Genomic DNA, 27829 nt, shown 5'->3' on the forward strand with positions numbered 1-27829 from the left:
ACCCCTGCATCCAGTGCCGCTGGCCCAGAGCAGGGACATCTTCCCCTTGGCTCTGCCACGCGGCGCCCCGACGTGGATCCCCTCCCGAGCCCGCCGGGTGCCCCCATGCCAGGCCGTTGCGCCTGCTCCCACTGTCTTCCCTGCCGGCCCACCCTGGGAACAGACACACGTTGTTGTCAGTTACATCTGGAACTCTGGATTTATATTATGCTCTTACTGCTGATGAAAATACGTCCTATGGAAAATCGTCATAACCATCTGTGGTGATGAGGAAATTGCTATTTATAAACTAGGTGTCTGGACTCAACTTCTGATATTTGGCAGTCTCCTAGGGTGAGGGTTTAATGCAGAAATCAATCTGAATTATGCAAAATTTTTGCTTTTAGCTAGAAGAGGGATGGTATAATTTCTTTCTTACCAATTTATTTATGAGACATAGGCATTATCCAGAGTATAGCCCTTAATTCCTATCATTTCAGTTTTGGTTTGATTCATAAATAATGGCAAAGTAATTTTTATGTTAGTTTTGGGCTTGTTCAAGGATAGGCAGCTAGTGATCTAATTTTTTTAACACTTCCTTTGGACTTGTCCTCTATTTTTTTTTTAAACACCCCCACCAAAAAAATGTTTGATACTGCTTCAAATAAGACCAAAGACGTTATATATGATTAATATATTCCACTGAATGCTTTCGCTGGTCTTCAGTGAGTGAGATTCTGGAATGTCATCGTTTCTGATGAATTTCACTTACTGATTCCCTGATGAGTCTTCATTTGGAGGTAGGAGCAGGGTCTGTTTCTTTAAAGGGAGAAACCGTGCTCCTGCCCGAGAGAGCTATGGCTTCCAGGGCCAACTTGAGCATTGATGGACTTTGCACGTTGGATATGTCACATTCCCCTTAAGGTTCCTAAGTGGGGCTTGTGCTTCTCCTGGCTCATTTCTGTTTCTGAAAAGCATTGGCACTGGTTTCACTGAAATCCAGAAAGCAAGAGAGAAGAGAAGAGGCACTTGTGGCACCTTGTTCTTCCCCTGGAGAGCTGGACTCTGCTTGGGGAATGGGAAGGGCCCGGCTGCTCCCCTGTTCAGCACAGGTCTCAGTGATGCTCGGAAGCTGTGGGATTTCCCAGCTCTGACGGCTCCCTGTTCCTCTCTGTAAGCTGGACCCCACCGCCAGCCTCCAAGAGGCTCCTTTGTGGTGGGCGGCAGGCTGTGGGGTGGCTGTCCCGGTGGGGCACCCCCACCCTCATGTGGGGTTGGGGGTGTCAGTGATGCTGCCACAGGCAAACAAGCGTCTCCTTTCCTCTGCTAATGTGGAAAGAGAGGTAAATGATCGCAGGTGTGGTTTGTTTTAACTGACATACTGTGAATGGGAAGTACAAGGGGAATATTGAGAAGACGCTTACTTTGTATATTTTCTTTTTAAAAGAACCTAAGGAGCAAGAGATTATGGACAATGTGTTACATGCCAATAAGTCCATTAAATAAGATTCTAAGAAAGAATTATGGAGAGGATCTAGACAAAATATGTAAAAGCATAGTGTACAAATTTAGTTGATAGAAAACTCCCAAACATACCCTATGGGGGTAATTTTACATGGTGTGATTTCATTCCAAGTCTCCCCTTGTAACGTACCTCTGTTATGAACTTGGTCACAGTATAAGTTGTCATTTCTTTATAGTTTAGGCATTCCTTTTGACAGCTGTTGGTAATTTGTAAAATAGGTAATTGATCTTGAAAGCGTAGTGTGGGGTGGTGGAGATTTTAGGGGCTTGTCATTTCTTAATCTAGTATTTCACGGTCTTAAATGTCTTAAAAAGTCCCTTATTCATTATTGGTAATCATGTATCCTTTGAGTTTATGACTGTTTATCTCTTAACATATCATTCCTCATTTTAATTGTTTGACTTTTTAGGATGTTGAAAGCCAAAATAAAGCGTCAGGCCCAGAACTTCAGTCCTTGGATGAGTTCACCAGCCTGTTGGTTGTGGACGACACGCGCGTCATGGTGGACCTGCTCAAGCTGTCTGTGTGTGGCCGGGCCGGGGACAAGGGCAGGGACGTGCTTTCGGCTGTGCTGTCTGGCATGGGCGCCGCCTACCCACAGGTGAGCTGCAGGCGGGTGGGCGGGCTGGAGGTACTGATGCTGTCTCGTGCTTGAAGGGCTCCTGCTGAAGATGAGTCCCTTCTCTGTCGTCTGTGCTGCAGTTGCTCCCCAGTTTGCCTTTTGATGTAATTTTGATATTTTAGAATTTTAGAATTTAGAAATTTCTAGTTTTTACGAAGTCAGATCTGCCAGTTTTTTCATTTATGGCTTCTGGATTTTGTATTATACCGAAAATATGCTACCAGCATGACGTTGTTTAAAAAACTCTCTCAAGTCTCTTCTAATCATTTTTACGTTTTCATTTGTTATTGTATTTACCTTTTTGAACCACCTGGGATTTATCGTGATGTAAGGGATAAAGTCAGGATTCAACTTTACTTTTTCCTAGATGGCGAACATGTTGCCCCAACATCATTGATTGAATAAATCCATCTTTTCCCTAGTGATTTGAAGACCACTTTTATCATATTCTAAACTTTTATGGACTTCTTTCTGTTCCATTAATCTAGTTTCTGTGCTCCAATACTGCAGTATTTTAACTATTAACTATTTAAAATAGATTTTAATATTTGGTAGCACTGGGTCCTGTGGGACTTTCTGCCGTGGTGATGTTCTGTACCTGAGCCATCCAGTATGGTAGCCACCAGCCATATGTGGCTATTGAGTACTTGAAATGTAGCTAGTGCACCTGAGGCACTGAAGTTTTCATTTTATTTAACTTTAATTAATTTAAATTTGAATAGCCACATGTGGCTAGTCTAGGGTGTAAAGTCAATATCATATCAATATATCTTAAAAGTAGAATTGATTAGTCCTGAAGTCCTTGGGCTTCCTTAAGGACCCTTATTTATCAGCAGCCTTGCTCTGCCTTTTCAGAACTGGCTGTGTCAGGGAGTCTGATGCCATGTGCCCTGTGCAGATGTGTCATCTGTGTTTCTCTAAGTTCCATATCACCACCACCAAAACCATAAAGTACTTAAGTATGGTCAAGTGGTCTTGAAATCATAGTAAATGGTTTGGTAGGTATTTTAGGGGCTTGTTAATTCTTTAATTTAGGGGCTTGTTATTTCTTAATTGTGTTCAGGAAGAACTAAAAGTTACAGGTTTCCTACTTTGTAGTTTTTTGAGGCAAGTTACTTGGCATAATTCTGAGAGATTAAATCAAGGTGAATTGCCATAAGCAAAATATTAATGTTTTCACGAGTTTAATGTGTTTGTGAGAGGAAAGGATGGAATGAGAACATGGATTTCAGGTACTGATACCCAGCATTTCTTGTACGCATACCTGCCAGGCCTGGTTCTTGGTGCGTTCTCTCAGTACGGAGCACAGGCTTTCCCTTTGTTTACAGATAAGCACACTGAGGCTCTCAGAGGTCATTACTGCCCCAAAGACACTCAGGTTGCTGGTGGGTGGGAGAAATGGTGGTGGACTCTGAGTGCTCTGAGGACAGAACCGCAGCTGTGACCGCTCTGTCACCCTCGCCTCAGAGCTTATTGGCCTCTCCTGGGGGACTGACTGGCTTTGCAGAGGAAGGTTCTGAAGCCCAGAAGAGCCCTAGTGGGCTGTGCATTAGGAGTTTGATGATGTCAGTATCTCAGATTCAAGGGGAGGCAGAAACAAAGGTGGGGATTGTCTTCAAACTTTCCTGGCCAGTGGCAAGATGCTACTCCTATGCCCTACCCTGACCTGATATTTGGGACTCTTAAGAAAAAAAGAGAAACTTTTGAATTTATAATGATAACACCTAAATGGCAGTGATCTTAGTTTGTCATTAACAAAGCTGTTTGCTAAGCTAATCTTTATTATCTAAGTGTGAGGAAAAATAGATAAAAACAATCATTTATTTCTGAAAAATACGGAATAGAGAATAGTTTCATTATTTTTCTCTAAATTAAAAATATTTGGAGGTTAATATGTTATTACTGTAACAGCATATTCTTGTTTGTTTTTAAAAATAGCAGTCAAGGAGTTTATAATCACCAGTATTGACCATTTAAATGGTGTGAATCACTAAAATTTTCAAATGAAATTGGAACATTATGGATTGTTGGGAGAATGTGGTATGGGAGCTAACCCTAGACGTCTTGGATCAAGAGACACCCCCAGTTGTCTTCATATTTGTAGCCCTCATTTCAGATGCCGTCTGCTGCTGTTCAACCTGGACAGCTTGGTCGTTCCTCTCCATTCCTGCTCCCCTCCTGCTGGAGGTGCCTTCTAGGATCTTGGTCCTTTTTATACCTTCTGCTCCTTCGCTTGATAGTTTTGTTCCTGGGGCAGAAGCAATCTTGTCTTGATGTAAAGAGAAACTGTTGTAATCACAGGCATTTCCGTTTCATCAGTTGCCACGTATGGGGTGTTTTGGGTGTGTCAGCCACCTCCTGGCTGCTACCTCTGCGAGCTCTGTGCTGTCTTGATTTTATAGGTGAGGAAAACCGAGCCCTAATTTGAACTAGATTTCTCAAACTCCCAAGGCCTCCACTCTGCCCCCGTCCCTACGGAAAGATCTGAATTGGGCGGGCATCCTGACGTCCTTCTGCTTTGTACCCCGCTTCCTCCCGCAGGTGGCAGATATGTTGTTGGAGCTCTGTGTCACCGAGTTGGAGGATGTAGCCACAGACTCACAGAGTGGCCGCCTGTCCTCTCAGCCCGTGGTGGTGGAGAGTAGCCATCCCTACACTGATGACACTTCCTCCAGCGGTACAGTGAAGATACCAGGTACTCAGGGCTGGCCCCAGGGAGGAAATGGGGCATCCCTGCCTGTAGAACAGCTTCATTTCTGCAATTGCATCCATAGAAGCAGCCGTCATTGTTTTATAGAAAAGAAGCTACAGAATTGCTTTAGAATCACTTTTCCCACCTTTTCTAGAAAAACGACTCCACCCCCGCCCAAAATAAAGCATGATACAGAAAACCACGCAAAGTAAATGTTTAGCTTAACGCTTATTAGATGGATGCCTTAGTCACCAAAACTCAGGTCTAGAGTTTTTGTGCCTGTCCACAGAAGCCCTCCTTGTGTCCTCCCCTGAAGTAACACTGTCCTGGCTTGTGTTTATGGACAGTTTCTATTACCCAAGCGTGCATTGTCATCTTAACTCTCTTAATTAATAATTTCCATCTTTTAAGTTTCTTTTAACCTATAGTTTTTTCCTTTTTTCTCAACAATTCACCTATGGAGGAACCTGGGCCTTTGACCTGCACACTCCTGCTGCACTTCCACGTGGTCCCTAGCCCTGTCTTTCTGCAGATTTCCCCTGATTCAGAGGCCCAGTTAGTTCAGCCTTTGGCGGGACCATTGGTATTTGTGATCCAGCATCTGGAAGCACCTGCTATCTGCTTGTCTCTCCTTTGGTGATGGCAGCCGCTACTGATGCTCATTGCCTGAGGCCATTAAATCCATGGGAGGTTGCAAAATGGTGCTATTCTAATCGTTCCATTGCTTTCTTATTTATTTGCTAGAATACTCTATATAGGGACATTTCCTCTCCTTTGGTTGGTTGTTTGCGTAAGAAAGGCAGGATAAAAGCTTGATTCTTTTCTTCTGTTTACATTTTCAAGAGAATGAACTGGTTACCTATCATTCTTTGAAGGTGACCAGTTATTTTTTCTTTTTTTTTTCTTGGCTGTGCCTCGCGGCTCATGGGATCTTAGTGCCCCTACCAGGGATTGAACCCAGGCCCACGGCAGTGAAAGCGCCAAGTCCTAACCACTGGACAGCCAGGGAATTACCTATTTTTTCTTTTATGTCATTATGAACTCGTGGATTTAAACATATATGATGGGCTTTAATCCATTGTGACTATTATCCTACTAAAGCTCAAATTATCCCATCTCCAGACATCGGGAACCTCTTCAGTTTGGCTCTTGCCGTGACTCCCATATAGTCTGATATGACAGGATGCTTTAGGCTTGTCATGTAGTTTCTCCCCTCCACCTGGAATCTGCCCTGGTATCTTTTAGTGGAGATAGCATTTCAGATCACTGGGCTATCATTGTTTCTAGATTTTTTCAGTGGACAGAGATAGGATTAATGAGTGGACAGTCAGACAGACTGACTGACTGACTGACTTTCTTTTGAGTTCATAATGATATGATAGAGCCAAATTCAGAGCTACAAGGTTTCTACTTAACCTCTTCTGTTACGTCAGTGTTTCTTTTGTTCCATACCCCAAATCCTGGTTCTGATAGAATTAGAATATCTCATAATTACTTATTTGCTTTATCCCACATGACATGCACAAAAGACTAAGGATACAATTCTAATACTACCAAACATGCACATAGTTACTGAAAATATTTAACAAAATTTTTTTCTTGCTTTCTTGCCCTCTTTATTGTTGTAACTTTAAATGATTATACTATATATCCCAGAGCATAATAGCTGTTACATACTCTACTTCCTTCCTTTTAATTTGCATTTAGTTTTAGTTGTCTCCTTCCTTATTGTGATTGTCTGAAGCCCATTCTCTCATCAGTTCCTCAGCAGGGCTCAAAGGACGGCAGTCCCGACCGAGGTCAGCTTGTTCTAAGAGTTTGTGCCGGAATTTGAAAGTTAGCTTTTTTGGATAGCATGTTTTTCTCCTGTGAAAGTGGAAAAATGCTAATCTATTCCCCCTCCCCTTATAAATTGTGCTTTATTTCCATAATTTTACTAGAATATGTTTTCATATTGGTTGTTACAAGGCAGTATTCTCAGATAAGGGGTTGTGCCCCTTTAAAATGTAGTTTCAGGTCTTGTCTTTCAAGACAGTTTTTTTGCATTACAGTTTGTAGTATTTGTTTGTATCCTAGCTTCAGTTTTCTTTTTCATGGATATGTGGTCGTTTTCTTGTGTTGGATGCCGTTTAGAGCCAGGGGTGGGGGTGTCCCCCAACCCCCGGGCTGAGGCCTGTTAGGAACTGGGCACAGCAGGTGAGCGGTGGGTGAGCAAGCAAAGCTTCATCTGCTGGGAACCATCACCCCCAACCCCGGTCGTGGAAGAATCGTCTTCCACAAAACCAGTCCCTGGTGCAAAAAGGTTGGGGACCGCTGTTTTAGAGTCAGTGTTGGCTACTTCCTCTCAAGTGCTTTTTTTTTTTTTTAAACAGTTTTGGGGGAACGGTTTAATTAATTAATTAATTAATTAATTAATGGCTGCGTTGGGTCTTCATTGCTGCGCGCGGGCTTTCTCTAGTTGTGGCGAGCGGGGGCTACTCTTCGTTGTGGTGCACAGCCTTCTCATTATGATGGCTTCTCTTGTTGTAGAGCATGGGCTCTAGGTGCGTGGGCTTCAATAGTTGCAACACGCGGGCTCAGTAGTTGTGGCTTGCAGGCTCTAGAGTGCAGGCTCAGTAGTTGTCGTGCATGGGCTTAGTTGCTCCACGGCATGTGGGATCTTCCTGGACCAGGGCTCGAACCCGTGTCCCCTGCAGTGGCAGGCGGATTCTTCACCACTGCACCACCAGGGAAGTCCCTCAAGTTCCTTTTATCTCTTTCTTTTTTTTCCCTTTTGTTCTTCTGTTTGTTTCAAAGCATTATTTGTTGTGTTTATTTGCTCCTGTGCTCTTTCTAGTTTAATTTTCATTTCTGAATTTGAAAAAAAATTCTTTACTCAATTTTCTCATTTAGTGTTTTGTTGTCCTAATTCTAATTTATGTTGTTCTTTCATATCTTGTATCATTTTCCTAATTTCTTTTAGCTTGGTTTGAAATAATAGATTATAATTTTCATGTGTTTTGTGGGCACATCTTTCTGGCTTGCTTTCATTGTCTGTAGGAAAATATTATTCTGTTCTTATTCTCTCTTTTATAACAATAACTTTTTATTGCATTTGACCTTGATACTTTTTTTAAATTAATTTTTATTGGAGTAGTTGCTTTACAGCATTGTGTTAGTTTCTACTGTACCGCAAAATGGATCAGCTATACATATATCCCCTCTTTCTTGGATTTCTGACCTTGATACTTTTATCCTGATCATTTTTATGTGAAACTAGTTTTCTTAAACTTTTAGAATGAGATGGCATTCAGAAAAGCTTCTTTAACTTTGAGCTCTTACTCTTTCATAGTAGAAATTTACAAAACAAAAGATAATTCCACTCAGCGGTTGCCTAAGACAAAAATCTGGTATCCCTCTTCCTCTTTTCTGTTTCTCTCTTTACTTCATAACCAGTCTACCAGCAAGTCCTATCATTTCTACTTTAAAAATATATTCCAAATTAGGTTGTTTATCACCAACTCCAGATCATTCTGGGTCCAACCATCTAGTCTCACCTGGTTGATTATACTAGATGTCATATACTAGTATAATATACATGTTCTGCTTCTACTTCTCACCTCCTGTGTCCCCCAGAATCAACTCCTTACATGATATCTAGAGAGATTCTCTTAAACGAGTCAGAACATACTGGTACTCTGCTTGAAACCCACCAGTACACCCCTGTAACCTTAAAATAGGATGTGAACCCTTGATGGTGGCCTGTGCAACTTTACATGAGCCCTGTTCACCTCTCCAACAACATTCTCTTCCTCTCTACCCATCTCTCTCTCCTGTCCCCTCCACGTCATCTTCTTTGCTGGTCCTTAAATATGTTTTTCTCCTGTGAAAGTGGGAAAATGATCATCTATTTTCCCTCCTTATAAATTGTGCTTTCTTTCTGTAATTTTACTAGAATATGTTTTCATATTGGTTGTTACAGGTGATATTCTCAGATAAGGGGTTGTGCCCCTTTAAAATGTAGTTTCAGGTCTTGTCTTTCAAGACAGTTTTTTGCATTATAGTTTGTAGTATTTGTTTGCATCCTTGCTTCGGTTTTCTTTTTCATGGGTATGAAAAGGCAGATGGCAAGTACAAAGCAAGACAAATGGCCTAAACCTGGAACATATTTAAGGACCATCCTTACAGTCTTTGCCTTTTGATTGAGATGCTTAGGCCATTCGTATCTAATGTAATTATAAATGTGGTTGGATTTACATCTGGATTAGGAAGACAGTTAGTTATAGACAATGTGGTTGGATTTACATCTGCCATTTTGCTGTGTGTTCTCTGTGCCTTGTGTCTTTTTTTGTTCCTCCTTCAGTGCTTTCTTTTATATTAAACAAAATTTTTCTTAGTGTACCATTTAAATTCCTGTTGATTTTAAACCACTTTTATTGGTGTTTGCTCTGAGGATTAAAATACATATTTTAATTTATCACAGTCTGCGTCAGGTTAATATTTTAGTTCTGGTAAAATGCAGCAACTTTGCTTCATTATAGTTCTATTTCCTCTTCCTTCATTTTTGCTGTTATTGTTGTATATACTGTGTCTGTATATGTTGCAGACCTGTGCAACATATTTGTAACTATATGTATTACAAATATACGTATGTGACTTAATAATTATCGCATTGTGCCAGGGATTGGCCAACTTTCATATGTCACAAAATATTATTTTGAATTTTTTCCAACTATTAAAAAATGTACAGACTGTTCTTAGCTCACAGGCTATGTAAAAGTGGTGAGTGGGACAAATTTGTCCCGTGGACTATAGTTTCCTAAGCTCTCCTTTATACAGTCTTTCACCTTGTAAAAATGTTAAGAAAAGGGGAAAAAAACCCTTATTTCTCAATCCATGTATTTCCCATTTTTAGTGCTCTTTATTTCTTCCTGTGGATTCAGGTTACTATCCAGTATCATTTTATTTCAGCCTGAAATACTTTACGTGGTTTTTCTAAATCATATCTGCTGGCAATGGATTCTTTCAGTATGTGTGTATTTGGGAATGTTTTTATTTTGCCTTCGCCTTTTGAAGGATAGTTTTGCTGGAGATAGAATTCTTAGTTGATAGACATTTTTCTCTCATATCACTTTAAATTTGTCATCCCACTGGCTTCGTGGGTTCATTGTTTCTCAAGAGAAGTCAAGGTTAACTGTATTTTGTACCCCTATATGTTATGTGTCTTTTTTTCTCTTGTTTTCATGATTTTCTCCTTGTCTTTAGTTTTCAACAGTTTCAGTATAATGTGTCTGGATGTGGATCTCTTTGTGTTTTCCTACTTGGGGTTATTAATTTTTGGAACTGTGGATTAATGTTTTTCATCAGACTGGAGATTTGGGGCTATCTCTGTTCAAGTACTTTTTCTGCCTCCTGTTTCCCTCTTCCCTGTTTTTTTGGGGGTGGGATTCCCATTATGCGTGTTTGTATGCTTGATGTTGTCTCCCAGGTTTATGAGACTTTATTTATCTTCATTCTTTTTTCTTCTGTTCTCCAGTTAGAGTAATAGAAATTACACAGTCTTCAAGTTGTATAATGATTCTTTTTTTTCTGCCATTTCAGATCTGCTGTTTTGTCCAGCTGGTGAATGTTTCATTTCAGTCATTGTACTTTTTCCACCCCCAAAATTCCTTTTAGTACTTTTTTCTTTGAGTCATTGTTATCATATTTTCCTTTGTGATCATGTTTTCTCTGGTTTTCTTGAACTCTTTGAACATATTTATTACAGCTGCTTTGAAGTTGATGTCTACTCAGTTCAGCATCTGGCCATCAGGGTCAGTTTCTGTTGCCTGATTTTCTTCCTGAGTATGGCTCACACTTTTCAGTGTTTTTGCATATCCCATTATTTTTTATTGAAAACTGGACATTTTAGATTGTATTGTGTCACCTGGATTCTGACTTTTTTTTTAAGATTTGTAATTGTCGCTGGGTTTCTTTGGTTGTTTTGTGTATTTGTTTTGTGTGTTTGTTTTGTAACATGCCTGGAATTACTCTCTGAAATCTCTCCCCCACATCACATATCCACTGGCGTCCCTGCTCACTTTTCTATTTTGATTTTTGTTTTCTAGCCTGACTTCTAGGGTTTGCTCTATGTCTGCTGGGTTTGGCGCTCAAGCCTGCTGAGTTCCCTTCTGCGGGTGGATCTCTATGTGGGTGGGAGCAAGTAGGGCATGGAAGTCAGTGTTTTGGCAGTCTTCCCCGTGCGTGTGTGTGTGCCCGACTCTTCCCGTTTTCCTGAGTACACGTGCCTTGCGTCATCCAGGCCTCCATGACGTCCTCATTGAGCCCTTCTTTGCTCTCTGACTTCCAGGATCTTCCTGTTAGAGTTCTGGCTAGTTCTCAGGTCTGGCACTCCCCCAGCCATACCCCCATCCCTGGGCCAGCAAAGATGCAAGCTTTTCTGTGTGTCCTCAGTTGCCCTCCCTACTCTCTGACTTCCAGAATCTCTGCCCGGGCACTTCCCCTGCTCTACACAGTGAGCATAAAGCCCTGGGAGGTAGAGTCCCGCCCTGGTAGAGCTGTGCCCCAGCTTGCGTAGAACAGCCCCAGGCGAGGACACCACAGGCTCTCACTGTCCCTACCCAAGTTTGGCAGGTTTTTCCATAAATAATCACTTCTCAATTTGTTGCTTGCCGTTCATTGATTTGAAGAGCCCTGGAATCACTGTTTCTTATCATTTTGAGTGGTTTTATAGTTATTTTGCCACCCTCTTCCCTCCATCATAACCCAGTCCTACCCTTTACTGATTCTTTTGTAAGCTAATTTGTCCCAGAGAAGGCTCTAGATCTAATGCTAAATGCTTGGTGCATGTGATTTTATATGGCTTTTTAAATATGGGGGTGGGCAGGATAATAAAGTGTGGTCTCAGAGCTGGGGCTGCAGCATGAAAATGTGCCCAGAAGTGAGACCACAAAACCAGTTGGCCAAGTGAGAATGTCTTCTGGCGTTTCCATCACAGGTGAATTCTTCTGTGGGAGGCAGGGTGGGTGAGAGGGGTGCTCAGTCTTAGGTTCGTATTTTTTGAGGTTAGTTCTTCCTGAGTTTTTGCTTTTCATTAGCTGTTACACATCATTTTAGTCTCACTGCTTCTGTGTGGCTTTGTCTGTGGTATGTTGGGTGGGAATTGTTACTTTGTGTTTTGTGCTCACTTGTCCTCCAGGCGCAGAAGGACTCAGGGTGGAGTTTGACCGGCAGTGCTCCACAGAGAGGCGCCACGACCCTCTCACGGTCATGGACGGAGTCAACAGGATTGTCTCCGTGCGGTCAGGTGGGAAGCGAGTTGAGCTTGCTTTGTAGAACGGAGTCATTAGCATTACTAAACAGAACATTACTACTGCTTCATTCTCATGTAAGACTTAAGGAAGGGACCATAAGTGATCCAGCTGCAAAATACAGTTGGTTTTATCTGCCTCTTCCCAGTACTTTCAGTAAGATAATTATTCAAGTGAGTTTGCCCCTAACCACTGATGGGTGGGATTACTGGGTGACTAGTGTGAGCGTGGGTCCTTGTTGGGAGCACAGGCCGTCTGGGACCCAGTCTCAGCCAGACAGGGGAGACGGTGCTGTAAGGTGTGTGGTAGTGCCGGGCTCATGCCGGGTAAACGTTGACATGCTACAAGGCTTTAAAGGCTTTTGGTTTTTAGTTGGTTGCAGTGAGGGCTTGGGCTCCACGCGGAGGAAGTGTTCCGTGCGTGTGGTGGACAGCCCTGGGGTGGGCGAGAGACGTCTCCTTTGGGCCTCTCTCTGCTCTGCTGACGCGCTTCAGGAGGTTGAGCAACCTCGTGCTCAACGTGAGGCTGAGCAAGAGCAGATCGCTCAGTCGAGGGGCTTGTTAAATGCTCTTCACTGGGCTTTTTAGACTCATCAGTGCAGGGCTGTGTGTGTGCGTGTGTGCGTGCGTGTGTGCGTGTGTGTGTGTGTGCGCGCGCGCAGATCTCTTCAGACTTCTTTATCCTTCACCTGGAGCAAGGGTCAGCAGACGGTTCCTGACATAACTACTCCCGTCTGCCTTTGTAGTGAAGACAGCCACAGACCGAATGTAAACCATGGGCCTGGCTGTGACCCAGTAGAGCTTTACTCACAAGACGTTACTTTGGATGAAGTGGTGTCACAGATGAGCATGGGTTTTTTTCTGGCAGTTTGACAAATGTCGATGTAGTTTTCAGTAGTGTTGTGAGATGTTCCCCCCGGTTTCTCTGCTTCCGCCAAGATTCCCTCCAGGCTACTCCCACGCCGCTGACCGATGGCGCTTCCAAGTAGAAGCCTGGTTGGGGTGGCACGCCCCACGCCTGTCTCTCCGGCTCCTCTCCATGGCACCCCAGGCCCCGGGCTCTGGCTGGGCTGCTCCACTCTCCCTTGAGGGTGGCTCTTCCTTGCTGAGCTGCCCCTGTGCCGCAGGGGTGTCCCCTGCGCCTTTGAGCATTTGCACCCTCTTTGGGGAAGACCGGGGCTTTTCTGCTTTGTTGCCTGGATAACAACCATTACATCAGACCTTCCCCAAGAAACCTCCCTGCGGCCCCGACCCCGGGTGTGAGCACGGGCTGTCTCTGCGGGCCTCTCACACAGCATCATGGTTGTGTGTGAGTGTCTCTGTTGGAGCAGTGCCTGCCTGCCCTCCACTTCCCAACTGCTTGCTACAGTGTGAGTTGAAGGGCATGGTGTGAACGCACATGGGGAGTGGGCTGGAGGAGCCAGCTATTCTTCAGACATGGCATGAATGACTTTGCTTTGTATCTAAAGAAGCTGATGTTGATCTGATGATGGGTGGACCCAACACCAGTGTGCTTTTGTCCACCAGGCCGGGAGTGGTCTGACTGGTCCAGCGAGCTGCGCATCCCGGGGGATGAGTTGAAGTGGAAGTTCATCAGTGACGGGTCTGTGAATGGATGGGGCTGGCGCTTCACAGTCTACCCCATCATGCCAGCTGCAGGTGAGGAGGAGGCTTATGGCCACCAAGGCTTGATGACCCACGCGAGGGAAACACACCTGTCATTTTCACTTAGTACTTTGTGGTCTGCCTTCTCCTGTGGTGCTGGGAGCCAGCACTGCCCAGGCCCCACCGTGGCAGAGATGAGAACTGCAGTGAGCTGCTGCAGCTGTCTGCCTGCTGGGTGGTAGCCCTCCATCCTCACCCAGAGCTTCCCAGCTGCTGCTGGTTGCAGTTCTGAAGTCACTTGGGTTTTCAGGTACAATGTCAGTGTACAGAGCGTAGTTACGTGCAAGACAGTGGCAGCACCCCAGGCGCCCCTCTAACCGTGGCATCCAGGGGGATGAGGCCCACTCACTGTTGGTTGAATCTGTCCAGGTCTCCTTGTGGGGTAGCTCTCGCCCTGTCCAGCAAGGGGACATTAATAGTGCTCTTTTTTCAGGCCCTAAGGACCTCCTTTCTGATCGCTGCGTCCTCTCCTGTCCGTCCATGGACTTAGTAACCTGTCTGCTGGACTTCCGGCTCAACCTTGCCTCAAGCAGAAGCATCATCCCCCGCCTTGCAGCCTCTCTGGCAGCGTGCGCACAGCTGAGCGCCTTAGGTAAATGGCACCTCCGTTGTCAGGTCTGTCTTACTCCGTGAGAAAAACGGTCATCCTCTGACATTTTCTGTCTTCTCATTTCAGCTGCCAGTCACAGAATGTGGGCCCTTCAGAGATTAAGGAAGCTTCTTACAACTGAATTTGGGCAATCAATTAACATAAACAGGCTACTTGGAGATGATGGGGAAACGAGAGCTTTGGTACGAAACATCACATTACAGTTTCTAGTCGTGTGACCTTTTGGGACTAAAGTGTTGCTTTAATAATGTAAACTTCTAAATCACCGAGAAGAGTTGGGAAATTTCACATAGGAATAGACAGCTTTTTTTGCATCCAGACTCCCTTATATTGCTACTATATTGAGTTCAGGCTGGGCTTTGATTTTAAGAACAGCCCTATGTCGATGGCTGTGAGCACAGGATTGTCTGTTGGACTTTATGAGTCTGACTCACCACATCCCCTTTGCTGGATGAAACAGTTACTATGAAAAGAATTCTTGATCTTAACCATGTTGGAGATGGAGGTTTGTAGGCCAGAAAGTTCCTTTCTGGTTCCCTGGGAGTTGCTATGCTGAAATTGAGACCAAACATTCTGAGGTGAATTTTCATGTTCTTTTTTATTTTCGTGTTCATCGTGTCCTTTTAGATTTTTTCCTATTTGAAAGTATCGATCACATGTTTTAGGGGAGAACAGTATCAGTGTAATAAAACATTTGACTCACAGGAACAAAACGCTCACCTCCCCTGCATTTGGTTTCCTGGGATAGGTTATAATTTGGTTGTTTTCTGCAGAGTTTTTCAGGCAGTGCTCTTGCTGCTCTGGTGAAAGGCCTTCCAGAAGCTTTGCAAAGGCAGTTTGAATATGAAGATCCTATCGTGAGAGGTGGCAAACAACTGCTCCACAGCCCATTCTTCAAGGTAATGCTTGACTTGTTCTGAAGTGATGAGAGAGCCACAGAGAGCCATCAAGTGCAGTGCATCAAGTATCAGGCATCCCTGAGGACAGGTGTAGCTATTGCTGAAGTTGAATATGAAAAATTTTCAGGAGTAACTGTGTGATCTAAGCCCTTGTACCAGCCCTTGTATCAGTGTGCTTTCAGATGCCTTGATTTAGGTGGCAAGTGTTGTAGCAGTGGTCTGATCTGAGGTCCTGTTGTCAGGTGCATCGCTAGTAACTGGGTAGGAGTAATCCACATCACTGGTGATGCTAAGACCCTTGCTGGGCACGTGGCAGTCAGCCTGGCATGAGGAATTCTGAAGGAGGACCCACAGGGAGCCTGCGTGGGGGCCGTCTTTGGCAGGCAGTGTTGGTGAAGTGGAATGTTAGCCGTGTCTCTGAGTGTCCCTGTGTTGTTAATTTGTGGTGGCTGCAGGTACTAGTAGCTCTCGCTTGTGACCTGGAATTAGACACACTCCCTTGCTGTGCTGAGACGCACAAGTGGGCTTGGTTCCGAAGGTACTGCGTGGCCTCCCGTGTTGCTGTGGCCCTGGACAAGAGAACACCGCTGCCCCGTCTGTTTCTCGATGAGGTATTGCACGTTATTTTGGAACCACTTTTGGGATGCACAGTGTTTTCTTTATAGTGTAAAAAGATGCCAACATTATGAGACACAGTAACATTTCTCTTGCCAAGGAATATCATAAAGAAAAAAGCACATAGGTGAAAATGAATAAACTGATACTGTAAATTTCAGTTAAAGTTTATTTTTAGTAAAGATATAATGATACTGTCTAGACATTTTAAAATATCTTCAACGTGATATCATGTTGGTTTTGCTTATTAACTGTGAAGTCACAATGTTGATGTTGGCATTCCCTCATATTCTTGGGTGGGGAGACCTCCTCTCCTGTCTTCTTACCTTAGCATTATTTGTTTTATTCTTGAGAGATGAGTGTTTGATGTATAATCTCATAATTATGTTGTCCAGGTGGCTAAGAAAATTCGTGAATTAATGGCAGACGGCGAAAACATGGATGTTCTCCACGAGAGCCACGGCATTTTTAGAAGAGAGCAAGATGAACAACTTGTGCAGTGGATGAACAGGTTTACTATATCAGAAACAAGAAACAGTGTTGTCTGTGAGAGAATGGTGCTTCACATGCAGTTCTTTCCCATGTCAATTGTTCTCTTAATGTTTGTTACAGGCGACCAGATGACTGGACTCTTTCTGCTGGTGGCAGTGGAACCATTTATGGTTGGGGTCATAATCATAGGGGTCAGCTTGGGGGCATCGAAGGTGCAAAAGTTAAAGTCCCCACTCCATGTGAAGCCCTTGCAGCTCTCAGACCCGTGCAGTTAATTGGAGGAGAGCAGACGCTCTTTGCAGTGACAGCTGATGGGAAGGTAAGAAGGTGCATTTCCTGTGTCATACTGACACGCAAACTGAGACAGCTGTGGCTGGAGGGCATTTTTTTGGTTCACAGCATGTATAAGGATTCTGTGCTAAAACATTATCTCAAGATTATGTACACAGTGCTTATGGTGTGCTGGAAGCAGTTATCGTTCTGAAGTATTTCTGTATAATCTTTAATGTGTTCTGTGGTTTTAGAATTTTTTATTTTGAGATGCAGCATACATACAAAAGCGTGTTATAATTGTTTGCATATCAGTTCGTTAAACGTATGTATTCCTTTTTTGTTTGCTATCATAATGCTGTCTTTTAAAAAATTAATTGCTACTGATACATGGAAATCGTTAGTATTTATATATTGACGTTATGTCTAGTGACCTTATTATACTCTTTTCTTTCTTAGTATCTCAAACTGTTTTGTATCTTCTTTATAAAGCCATGTTCTGTAAATAAATTTTGTTCCTTCCTTTCCAGTTCACCTGTCTTTTACTTTTACTTTTCTCCTCTGCATGGGAGAAATGGAGCTCATCAGGCTGGTGGGCGCTGCAGTACAGTATTGAACAGGGATGGTAGTGGGCCTGTTCTTGGCTTGATCCAGGCTGCAAAGGAAACACTGTGATGGAATGCTTTACACACTTACTGTGGGGTTTTGGTAGATGCCCTGTATCAGATTAAGGAAGTTCCCTTCTTTTTTCTGTTTAGGAATAGGTACTGACTTTCGTCAAACATTCTTCCTATGTTTAAAAAATAATCATACAGATGTTTTTCTCCTTTAGTGGATTAATATAGTGAATTGGATTAATTGTTTTCCTTATATCAGATAGTCTTGCATTCTTTGGAAAAACCTTACTTGGTCAGGTTCTGTTTCATATTTTTTTGGTTTGTGTTTGGGATTTTTGGGAGATCCAGGATCATGAGTGCAATCATCATAATATTCTTGTCTTACCCACTCCATGTCTGGTTATGGTACTATTGGATTGGCCAAAAAGTTCCTTCGGTTTTTGGGTTAAAAATAAAAGACACATTTTTCATTTTCACCAAGAACTTTATGGAACAACGTATTCACGGTTTTGTTCCACTGCCTTCTGCCATTTTTCGGGCAACTTCATGATTCCATCTTCCCAAAACTTTTTACCTTTTTGAGCAAAGAACTGTTCCAGGTGTCTTTTACAGTATTCAGGGAATTGACATTTTTTCCATTAAGAGAATTTTATAAAAACCAAAATAAATGGAAATCTGAAGGTGCAATGTCTGGTGAATACGGCGGATGAATCAGAACTTCCCAGCCAAGCTGTAGCAGTTTTTGCCTGGTCATCAAAGAAACATGCGGTCTTACGTTATCCTGATGGAAGATTATGCGTTTTCTGTTGACTAATTCTGGATGCTTTTTGTTGAGTCCTGCTGTCAGTTGGTCTAATTGGGAGCGGTACTTGTCGGAATTAATCATTTGGTTTTCGAGAAGGAGCTCATAATAGAGGACTCCCTTCCAATCCCACCATATACACAACATCACCTTCTTTGGATGAAGACCAGCCTTTGGTGTGGTTGTTGGTGGTTCATTTCCCTTGCCCCACGATCTCTTCCGTTACGCATTGTTGTACAGTATCCGCTTTTCACCACCCATCACAATTTGTTTTAAAAACAACATTTTTGTTACATTTCAGTAGAGAATCGCATGTGGAAATATGGTCAAGAAGGTTTTTTTTTTTTTGCTTAACTAAGGTGGAACCCAAACATCAACGTGATTAACATAGCCAAGCTGCAGCAAATGATTTTCAGTGCTTGTTTTGGATATTTTGAGTATGTCGGCTATCTCCCTTGTGGTACAATGTTGATTGTTCTCAGTGAATGTCTTGATTTGATCGCTGTCAACTTCAACTGGTCTTCCCGACCGTGGAGCATGGTCCAGCGAGAAATCTCCAGCACGGAACTTTGCAAACCACCTTTGACACGTTCAGTCAGTCACAGCACCTTCTCCGTACACTGCACACATCTTTTTGTGCATTTCAGTTGCGTTTTTACCTTTCTTGAAATAATAAAGCATAATGTGCCAAAAATGTTGCTTTTTTCCCCCTCCATCTTCAGTATTAGAATGGCTACACAAAAATTCACCAATTTTGATTTTTTTTTTTTTAAATGCACACTGATATGACAGCTGTCCCAATACAGTCTAACAAAATTGTTTCAAATGAAGTTAAAGACAACTAAGCACTAGTAGAGCCATCTTATGGAAAAAAACGAAAGAACCTTTTGGCCAACCCAATATATTAGTTATCTGTTTAACTTACAACGGTTAGCGTAAAACGATACACATTTATTATTTCACAGTTTCTCCGGGTGGCTTAGCTTGGGCCTCCAGCCCAGAATCTCTCGTCAGGCTGCAGTTGCAAGCTGCAAGCTGCAAGGCTGGCCTGAGGAAAATTCAGCTCCCCATGACTTGTTGGCTAAGGTTGCTCTCAGCTCTTTGCTGTCTCACTACGTGGCAGCTGGCTTCATCAGCTCGAGCAAGGGAGAGGGCAGGAGAGCGTGCGAGCAAGACAGAAGTCACAGTCTTGTGTGAGCTAATCCAGAAGTGACACTCCATCTCTGTTGCTGTATTCTGTCCATTAGAAGAGAGTCGCTAGGTCTAGCCCACATCCAAGAAGGGATTACATAGGGACGGGAATCCCTGCAAGCAGGGACTCTTGGGAACCACGTTAGAGGCTGCCTGCCAAAAGTATCAAGGTCGTGCTAGCCTCATAGCAAGGGTTGAAGTGTAGCTCTCTTTTTCTGTTTTCTGGAGAATTATGTCTCTTAGTTGTTTCCTGGTGATTTTAACATGTATATTTAAATTCTAAAGTTAATTAGTATTTCTATACTCCTCTCAAATTAAAAAAGGCTGATCCTTTGTTGTCCTGTGTTTTGGCACTAACCTGTTCCCCGAATGATAGGCATTATTATTATTGTTGTTTTATATAGACCGTGTGTTTTCTGGATTTACCCAAATGTTATACACATCTTTGCTCACCAATTATTTCGTACGTCTCAGATCTTATATCTGCAATCATTTTTCTTCTACTTTAAGCGTATATTTTCAGTTTCCTTTTGTGAGGGTCTATTGTTGGTTAATTTCCTGATTGTTTTTGTTGTTTATTTAAAAATATCTTAGTTTTGTCCTTTTTCTAGGTAAAAGATAGTGTTTTTGGCTGTGGGAATCATATAGTCTGGTCTCTGTTGCAATTATGAAAGCAACTTGTGGAGAATATGTAAATGAATGGGTGTGGCAAAATCAGGTGGTGGGCCTGATTTGCCAAGCCCTGTTCTAGAGTATAACATTTTCAGTTGACTACTATTTTCAGTCAGCCTATTCAAGGTTTTATTCTTCTGGTTTTTGGCATTCGTTGTTGCTAATGGGATGTCAGCAGTCAGATTAATTTTTACCCAAATGAAGGTAATAAATCTTTTCTTTGTAGCTGCTTTCAAGGTCTTTCTTTAGTGATCTACAGTTTCACTAGAATATATTTAGATGTCAATTTCTTTTTACTTTTCCTGCCCTTTTTTGTGTTGTTTTGTTTCTGCCAGGTGGTGAGGGATGAGGGGTGGGCTTCTTGGCTCTGAGAAGTGGTCTTTTAACAACTCTGGTAAATTCTCAGACATCATTTTTTCAAATATTACCTCTTGCATATTCTCTGTATGATCTGTACCTAAAACTCTGAGTTCTGATTGACGTTCAGGTGAGGAGGTCTATCCCAAATTCTCTCTTCTTTTCTATTTCCTCTTCTCTTTGTGTTTCTGTACCATATGCTGGATAATTTCCTTAGATCCATTTTCTAGTTGTCTGATTTCTTCACCTGTTTATAATCTTCTGTTTAATACTTCTGGGTTTTTTGTTTCAACTATGTTTTTTTAATTTCTGGAAGTTCTGCTTTGGGTTACCTTATGGTCTCTTATTCCTTGGGGATACTTTCAAGCTTTTATTTCTTTAAACATAATATTGGACTTTTTTTCTTCTGACCCCCCTCTCATGGTGCCTTCCTTCCTTTTAGATAATGGGAATTTTTAAAACTATGAGCTGACCATTTTCCTTGGAAAATTTGATGTAGAAATTGTTTGAGGCCTAGTTTTTTTTGGTTTGTTTTTTGTGTGTTTTGTTTTTTGTGTGTTTTGTTTTGTTTTGGTTTTGATTTCTCTCAGCTAAGGTATTTTATTACAGGGTCCATACATTTAATGGACACCTTTTAAAAGATGATATCCTAAACTATCAGAATCTATTAACATCTTAGAAAGCTAAGTATCTCACAGAAATGGGACTCTGAACAATAAAGTTCTGATAGGATGGGACGATTTTGAAGCATGGAAAACTGCCTGGAAATAGCTCCATGAAAGGTGTCTGAGAGGAGGAGTTCCAGACAGAAGACTGAGGAGGGATCAGGCAGTATCTAAATGAAGAGAAAGTAAAAGAAGAAGGCAGCACATTTTCACTTTTTCATAGTGTTGTCTCCTGCCTGTGCTGGTTAAGAAGTTTGTTGTGTCAGAGGCCTAGTTTGAAGTCACTAATCAAAAGAGAATTTGTGACCCCGGGTACTACCAACTTAAGCCATTGTAAATTAAATTCTCTACCTATGGAATTTAGACCATAGGTAGCATTAATTCAGACTGAAAACCAACTCATGGACCAGCTTTTGTGGTTATGAATTCTCAAGAGAGATTTTCCACCCTCTCATTCAGTCCTAAGTTTTGAGAAAGGCAACTTTCTTTGTTTTCTTCTTAGTTCTCATTCGCAGTCTGAGTGAGGGAAAGCGCTTCAGAGCCTCTCCTTTCTACAGAGTCTCCCTTTAGGCTTGGTGCCTCACTGCCCACACCCGGTGCACTCGAGAGCCTTAAAACCTTCCCAAGGGAGGCTGACTTTGGGTTCATTTATCCATCTGAATTCTTGGTTTCACTTCCTGTTTTAGTCCTTGAAGTTTCCTTACTGTTGTGTCAATGCAGCAGAGCATTTGAAACAATATGAAACAGCATATAAATTGTTATAGGAGGTGTGTTTGACATGCATCTGGAAATGGCAATCTTGATTTTTTTTTTTTATGGTAAAGATGTTTTATGTCCCAAATCAATTACCCACTTAGAATGAAAGAAAAGTAGTATATTCTACTGTGTGATTTGTATGCTGCCTTGCTGAAGTACTAAGTATATGTATAATTTTCATATGGGTGTTTCTGTAGGTGTTATTTATCTGGGATTTGCATATAGTAGCTAATTAAATCGTTTTTGTTTTTCTTGGTATTAATTGTAGTTGCTATTCTAGACAGAAATAGAAATGCTTCCAGGGAAGAGACCATGTTTTCAAAATACATTTTCTGAATTTGGGGTTTCTATTAATTATAACTTTTTCTTTAATTTTTAGAGATCTGATAAAGCAAAAATAGAGTCTTAAACATTCCTGTGATTTTTAATTTTTAATTTTATATTTCTGTGGCAAAAATATCTAGAGCATTGATTTGGTTTATTAATTACTAAAATATAGGTTATTAATTACTAAAATGAACTAATTGGTTTATTATTTACTGAAATATATTTAGATAAAAATCTGATGTTTATACTACTTTTTCTTGTCTTAGCTGTATGCCACTGGGTATGGTGCAGGCGGCAGACTAGGAATTGGAGGGACAGAGTCGGTATCTACCCCAACATTACTTGAATCCATTCAACATGTGTTTATTAAGAAAGTAGCTGTGAACTCAGGAGGAAAACACTGTCTTGCCCTCTCTTCAGAAGGAGAAGTTTACTCTTGGGGTGAGGCAGAAGATGGGAAGTTGGGGCATGGCAACAGAAGGTATTATGTGAAAACATCATTTTTAATGTAATGTTTTCCTCTTCTTGTTTGTTTGTGTTAATGCTTGTATGGTGTATTGGCAGTTTGTTTTTTAAGACAACATTTGTAATAATCTACTCAAAGTTAATGACTCATTTAGCAGAAATAAGTTCATGTGACATTATTTAGGCTTGCCTACATGACCCCTCTATTGGGGGGAAACCAGTTCTGAATTTTGATTTCTAAGTATGGTGAGCTTCATCTTGTCCTCTTCCCCCAAGTCCCCTTCCCCTCGTCCTGAGTCATCCGCTGAATCACAGTTGGCATTTTGTTAATATGCAGATACTAAAACTGTAAATACAGAGGAAATGGCAGTAGGGGAAAGGGACACACAAATGACAGTTTTTTAAACAAAGCAACCAAACCCACTAAATTTTTGAAAACTAATGGGAACTACCTGCCAAATTGGAATGACAGGGCCCTTTGCATCTGAAATAACTAAAGCATCAGACAAAATATATGAAACAGCAGCCCTAAAGACATTGGATAACAGGCAGTAAAGTACGGTGAGTGATCTCCAGAGGTGAATACTGACAATCATGTGTGAGGAGAATATCTGACAGGCCAAGGAACAGACCACCTAAAAAGATTAGGAGGAACATTCCCAGAGCTCACAGAGGGCAGAGGATAGTGCCTACTTCCAAAACCTCATAATTCACAGGGCACTGAGTAGAGGACTAAGAGTGATGGTGCACAACAGAGGGGAAGGAAATTAACCATAGACTAAGCGTTGTTCTGATCCCACCACAAAGCTACAAAGCAAGACCTGAAAGGATTAAACTGTTCGCAAGTAACTTAACCATGTTGTAGAGATCAAAGCTCAAGAATGTTTTTATGGATACAAACATATCAAGCACCCAGCAAGATAATATTCACAATGTTGTTCATCCAGTCAGAAATTATCAGGCGCATGTCTCTTCAGTAGTGTTGGGAAAATTGGATATTCAAATGCAAAAGAATGAAACTGGACCACTCTCTTACACCACTCAAAAAAATTAACTCAAAATGGATTAAAGACTTGGCTATAAGACCTGAAATGGTAAAGCTCCTAGAAGAAGACATAGGGAAAAAGCTCTTTGACATTGGTCTTGGCAATGATTTTTTGGCTATGACACCAAAAGCACAAGCAACAAAGGCAAAAATAAGCAAGTGGGACTCCATCAAACTAAAAAACTTCTTCACAGCAAAAGAAACAACACAGTGAAAAGGCAAACTATGGAATGAGAGAAAATATTTGCAAATCATATAACTGATCAGGGGTTAAGATCCAGAATACATAAGAAACTCATACAACTTAATAGCAAACAAAAACCAAATAATTAACAAATGGGCAAAGGGCCTGAATAAGCATTTTTCCAGGAGGCATACAAATGGCCAACAGGCACATGAAAAATTGCTCAAGATCACTAAATCATCAGGGAAATGCAAATCAAAACCACAGTAAGATATCACCTCACAAGTGTTAGAATGGCTGTCATCAAGAAGACAAGAGGTAACAAGTACTTGCGAGGGTGTGGAGAAAAGGGAGCCCTTGTACATTGTTGGTGGGAATGTAAATTGGTGCAGCCACAGTGCGAAACAGTGTGGAAGTTCCTCATAAAATTTAAAATTGAATTAACATATGATCCAATAAACTCACTTCTCGGTATATAGCTGAAGGAAATGAAACCACTATTTCAAAAAGATATCTGCACTCCCATGTTCATTGCAGCATTATTTACAATAGCCGAGATAAAGAATCAACCCCTAAGTGTTCATTGACAGACAAATGGAGAAAGAAAAATGTGGTGTGTGTGTGTGTATGTATGTGTATATGAATATTGTTCAACCATGAAAAAGGAAATCCTGCCATTTGCAGCAATATGGATGAACTTCGAGGACTTTATGCTAAGTGAAATGCGTCAGAGAAAGACAAAAAAACTGTATGATCTCACTTATATGTGGAATCTTAAAAAAGCTGAACTCAGAAATAGAGAGCAGATTGGTGGTTGCCAGGGGTTGGGGGTGGAGGAAATGGGGAGATGTTGCTAAAAGAGTACAAACTTCCAGTTATGAGATCAATAAGTTCTGGGGATTTAATGTACAGCATGGTGAATACAGTTAACAATACTGTATTGTACATATGCAAGTTGCTAAGAGTGTACATCTTAAATGTTCTTACCACACACATACGAAAGTAAACATGTGAGGTGAAGGATTTGTTAACTAACCTTATTGTAGTAACCATTTCACAATATATACATCTATCAAATCATATTGTACACCTTAAACTTACACAATATTATATGTCAATTTTATCTCAATAAAGCTATAAAAAAATTATCAGGCACACAAAAGAGAAGGAAAATACAACCTATATGAGGAGAAAAGTCAGTTGATTGAAACTGACCCAGAAGTGACACAAGTGATAGAATTACTAGACAAGAACACTGAAACAGTTCTATCTTCAGTAAGCTAGAGGAAAAACTTGAACATGTTAGGTAGAGACTGAAAGATATTTAAATGCCCAAGTCAAAGTCCTAAAGAAATACAATGTCCAAGAAAAATACAATGTTTAAAATGAAAAATACAGTGCATGGGATTAATGGCAGATTGAACATTGCAGGAGAAAAGTTCAGTGAACTTGAATATATAACAGTAGAAACTATCCAAATGAAACAAAAAAAAATATATATATATAAAAAGATCGTAGTATCAGTGAGCTGTGGACAACTTCAAATGGCCCAATACATGCATAATTGGAGTCACCAAAAGTGATGAAGATGGGGATTTTGAAGAAGTAATGGCTGAAAAAATTTCAAATTTGATGAAAATTATAAACCCACACATTCAAGAAGCTCAGAGAACCCTAAGCAAGAGAAACATGAAGGAAACTACACCAAAGCACATCATAATCAAATTGCTCAAGGCCATTGATAAGGAGCAAAAAATTTTAAAGCAGCCAGGGGGAAAAATACCAGTTACATACAGAATAAAAGATAAGGGTGACAGTGAATTTCTGATAAGAAATAATGTAAGGTAGAATACAGTGGGAGATACTGAAAGTAAAAATAACTGTCAGCCTAGATTTTTTTACTCAATGAAATTATTTTTTCAGGAATGAATTTGAAATAGACTTATGCAGGCATACAAAAGCTGAAATAATTCACCACCTCCAGATCTGTACAACTAAAAATTTAAAGGAATTACTTCAAACCAGAGGAAGATTATACCAGATGGAATCAGGGATCTATACAAATATGAATGAGGAAATTACTACATGGGTTAATATCATGATGTTTTCCCTTATTAAATAAATCTCTTTAAGAGATAATTGAATATTTTCAGGATATGGTAAAAATGAATTGAGATGCTTAAAACATACATAGGAGTAAAATATATGACAGCAGTAGCACAGAGGCTGGGGTTAGAGGCAGGAAATGGACATATACGGTTGTGAAGTTCTTATACTATACATGATGTAGTACATGACCCCAGACTAAACTCTAATCGTTAGAGATGCATTCTACATCCGCCAAAGCAACCCCGAAAATAACGCAACAAAAAGTTTTATCTGATAAGCCAACAAAGGAGTTTAAGTAAATCAAAAAACATACTCGAAAGAAACCAGAAAAAAGAAAAAATGGAGTAAACAGATGAGACAAATAGAAAACAAATAGTAAGGTATAGATCTAAACCAAAATATATTAACAGTCACATCAAATGTTAAATGATCTAAACACCACAATTAAAAGTCATTGTCAGAATGCATATAAAAGCAAGATCAAACAATATGCTACATAGAACAAACTTTGTATTTAACACGTCTATATTTAAACACATAAATTGATTAAAAATAAAAGGGTGGGAAAATATGCTAACACAGATTAAAAGAAAGCTGGAATGCCTATATTAATATTATACAAACTAGATGTAACATCAGAGAATATCAGCAGAGATAAAAAGGGTCATTTTATGATGATGATGTGGTCAGTTCATCAAGAGGACATAATAATCCTGTGTTTACACAACTAATAATAGATCTTCCAAATACATGAAATTAAACAAAATGACAGAGCTGCAAGGAGAAACAGACAAGTTTACAGTTGTAGATTTTAATATCCCTCCCTCAATAACTGATAGGTGGATAGAAGATTTGTCAGAAGACCTGAACAACTTTATCGACCAATTTGATCTAATTACCACTATACAACACTACTTAACAAAAGCACGTTCTTTTCAAGTACACGTGGAACAGCTGCCAATATAGACCGTAATTTGGGCCAGAAAACAAATCTCATAAATCAAAAAGATTCAAGTTATATAAAAGATTTTCTCGGACCACAATGGAATTAATTAGAAATCAATTACTATAAAGTATGGAAAATCCTCCATATATTTGGAAAGTAAATAAAACATAAAAATAACTGATAGGTCAAAGAAGGAATCAGTGCTAAATTAGAATTTTGATCTGCGTGAAAATGAAAACAGCATATAAAAATGTGTGGGATCCAGCAGAAGCAGTACTTAGAAGGAGATTTATAGCATGAGATGCCTTTTGATAAAAGAAAAATGATCTCTAAACAATGACCTCAGCTTCTACTTTAAGGAACTAGAATAAGAAAGAGAAAGTGAGCAGAATAAGAAAGACAAAGTGAGCAGAATGAAGGAACTAAGAAAGATCAGAGCAAGAATCCATGAAATAGAAAACAGAAATAGAGAAAAATTAAAGAAAACAGAAGTTGGTTCTTTGAGAAAGTTAGCATCATCAATAAATCCTCCATCTAGACTATCTATCTATCTGTACACACACACACACAAATTATAACAATATCAGGAATGAGGGAGTTTTCATCACCACAGAATGTAGTTATTGAAAGATGAAGTATATTAAATAACTTTATGCCAACAGATTGAACTTTTTAGATGAAATGGACAAATTCCTCAAAGGACACACATTCTTTAATGCTCACTCAAGAAAAATTAGATGACTTGAATGGCCCTTTGTCTATTTAAGAAATTGAATTTCCCACAAATAAATCCTCAGGACCAGATAGATGAGTGGTGATTTCTACCACACATGTAAGTAACAGATAATACCAGTTCTTCACAGTCAATTTCAGAAAATTGAGGAGGGAATTCTTGCCAATTTAACTTTTTTGAGGACAGCTTTATTCTTATATCAAAACCAGACTCAGATGTTATTAGGAAAATATAGACCAATATCCTTCATGAACATAGATGTAAAAATTCTTAATATTTTAGAAAGTTGAATCCAACAATGTG

The 27829-nt window shown here is 40.7% G+C and overlaps 1 protein-coding gene across 6 annotated transcripts in view; it reads left to right on the plus strand.

Annotated features, from left to right (window-relative positions):
* The window catches only part of HERC2 (HECT and RLD domain containing E3 ubiquitin protein ligase 2), a 215612-nt gene that overhangs the window by 165628 nt on the left and 22155 nt on the right, over positions 1-27829 (plus strand). For all 6 annotated transcript variants that reach the window (XM_061182985.1, XM_061182988.1, XM_061182986.1 and 3 more), the window contains 11 exons: positions 1914-2105; positions 4668-4821; positions 11996-12103; positions 13634-13765; positions 14205-14363; positions 14448-14563; positions 15155-15280; positions 15736-15891; positions 16291-16406; positions 16508-16706; positions 22311-22525. In XM_061182985.1, the coding sequence (XP_061038968.1) occupies positions 1914-2105; positions 4668-4821; positions 11996-12103; positions 13634-13765; positions 14205-14363; positions 14448-14563; positions 15155-15280; positions 15736-15891; positions 16291-16406; positions 16508-16706; positions 22311-22525 (1673 nt within the window). The remainder of the gene's footprint in view (positions 1-1913; positions 2106-4667; positions 4822-11995; positions 12104-13633; positions 13766-14204; positions 14364-14447; positions 14564-15154; positions 15281-15735; positions 15892-16290; positions 16407-16507; positions 16707-22310; positions 22526-27829) is intronic.

This window comes from Eubalaena glacialis, chromosome 1 (assembly GCF_028564815.1).
Source record: "Eubalaena glacialis isolate mEubGla1 chromosome 1, mEubGla1.1.hap2.+ XY, whole genome shotgun sequence".
NCBI lineage: Eukaryota > Metazoa > Chordata > Mammalia > Artiodactyla > Balaenidae > Eubalaena > Eubalaena glacialis.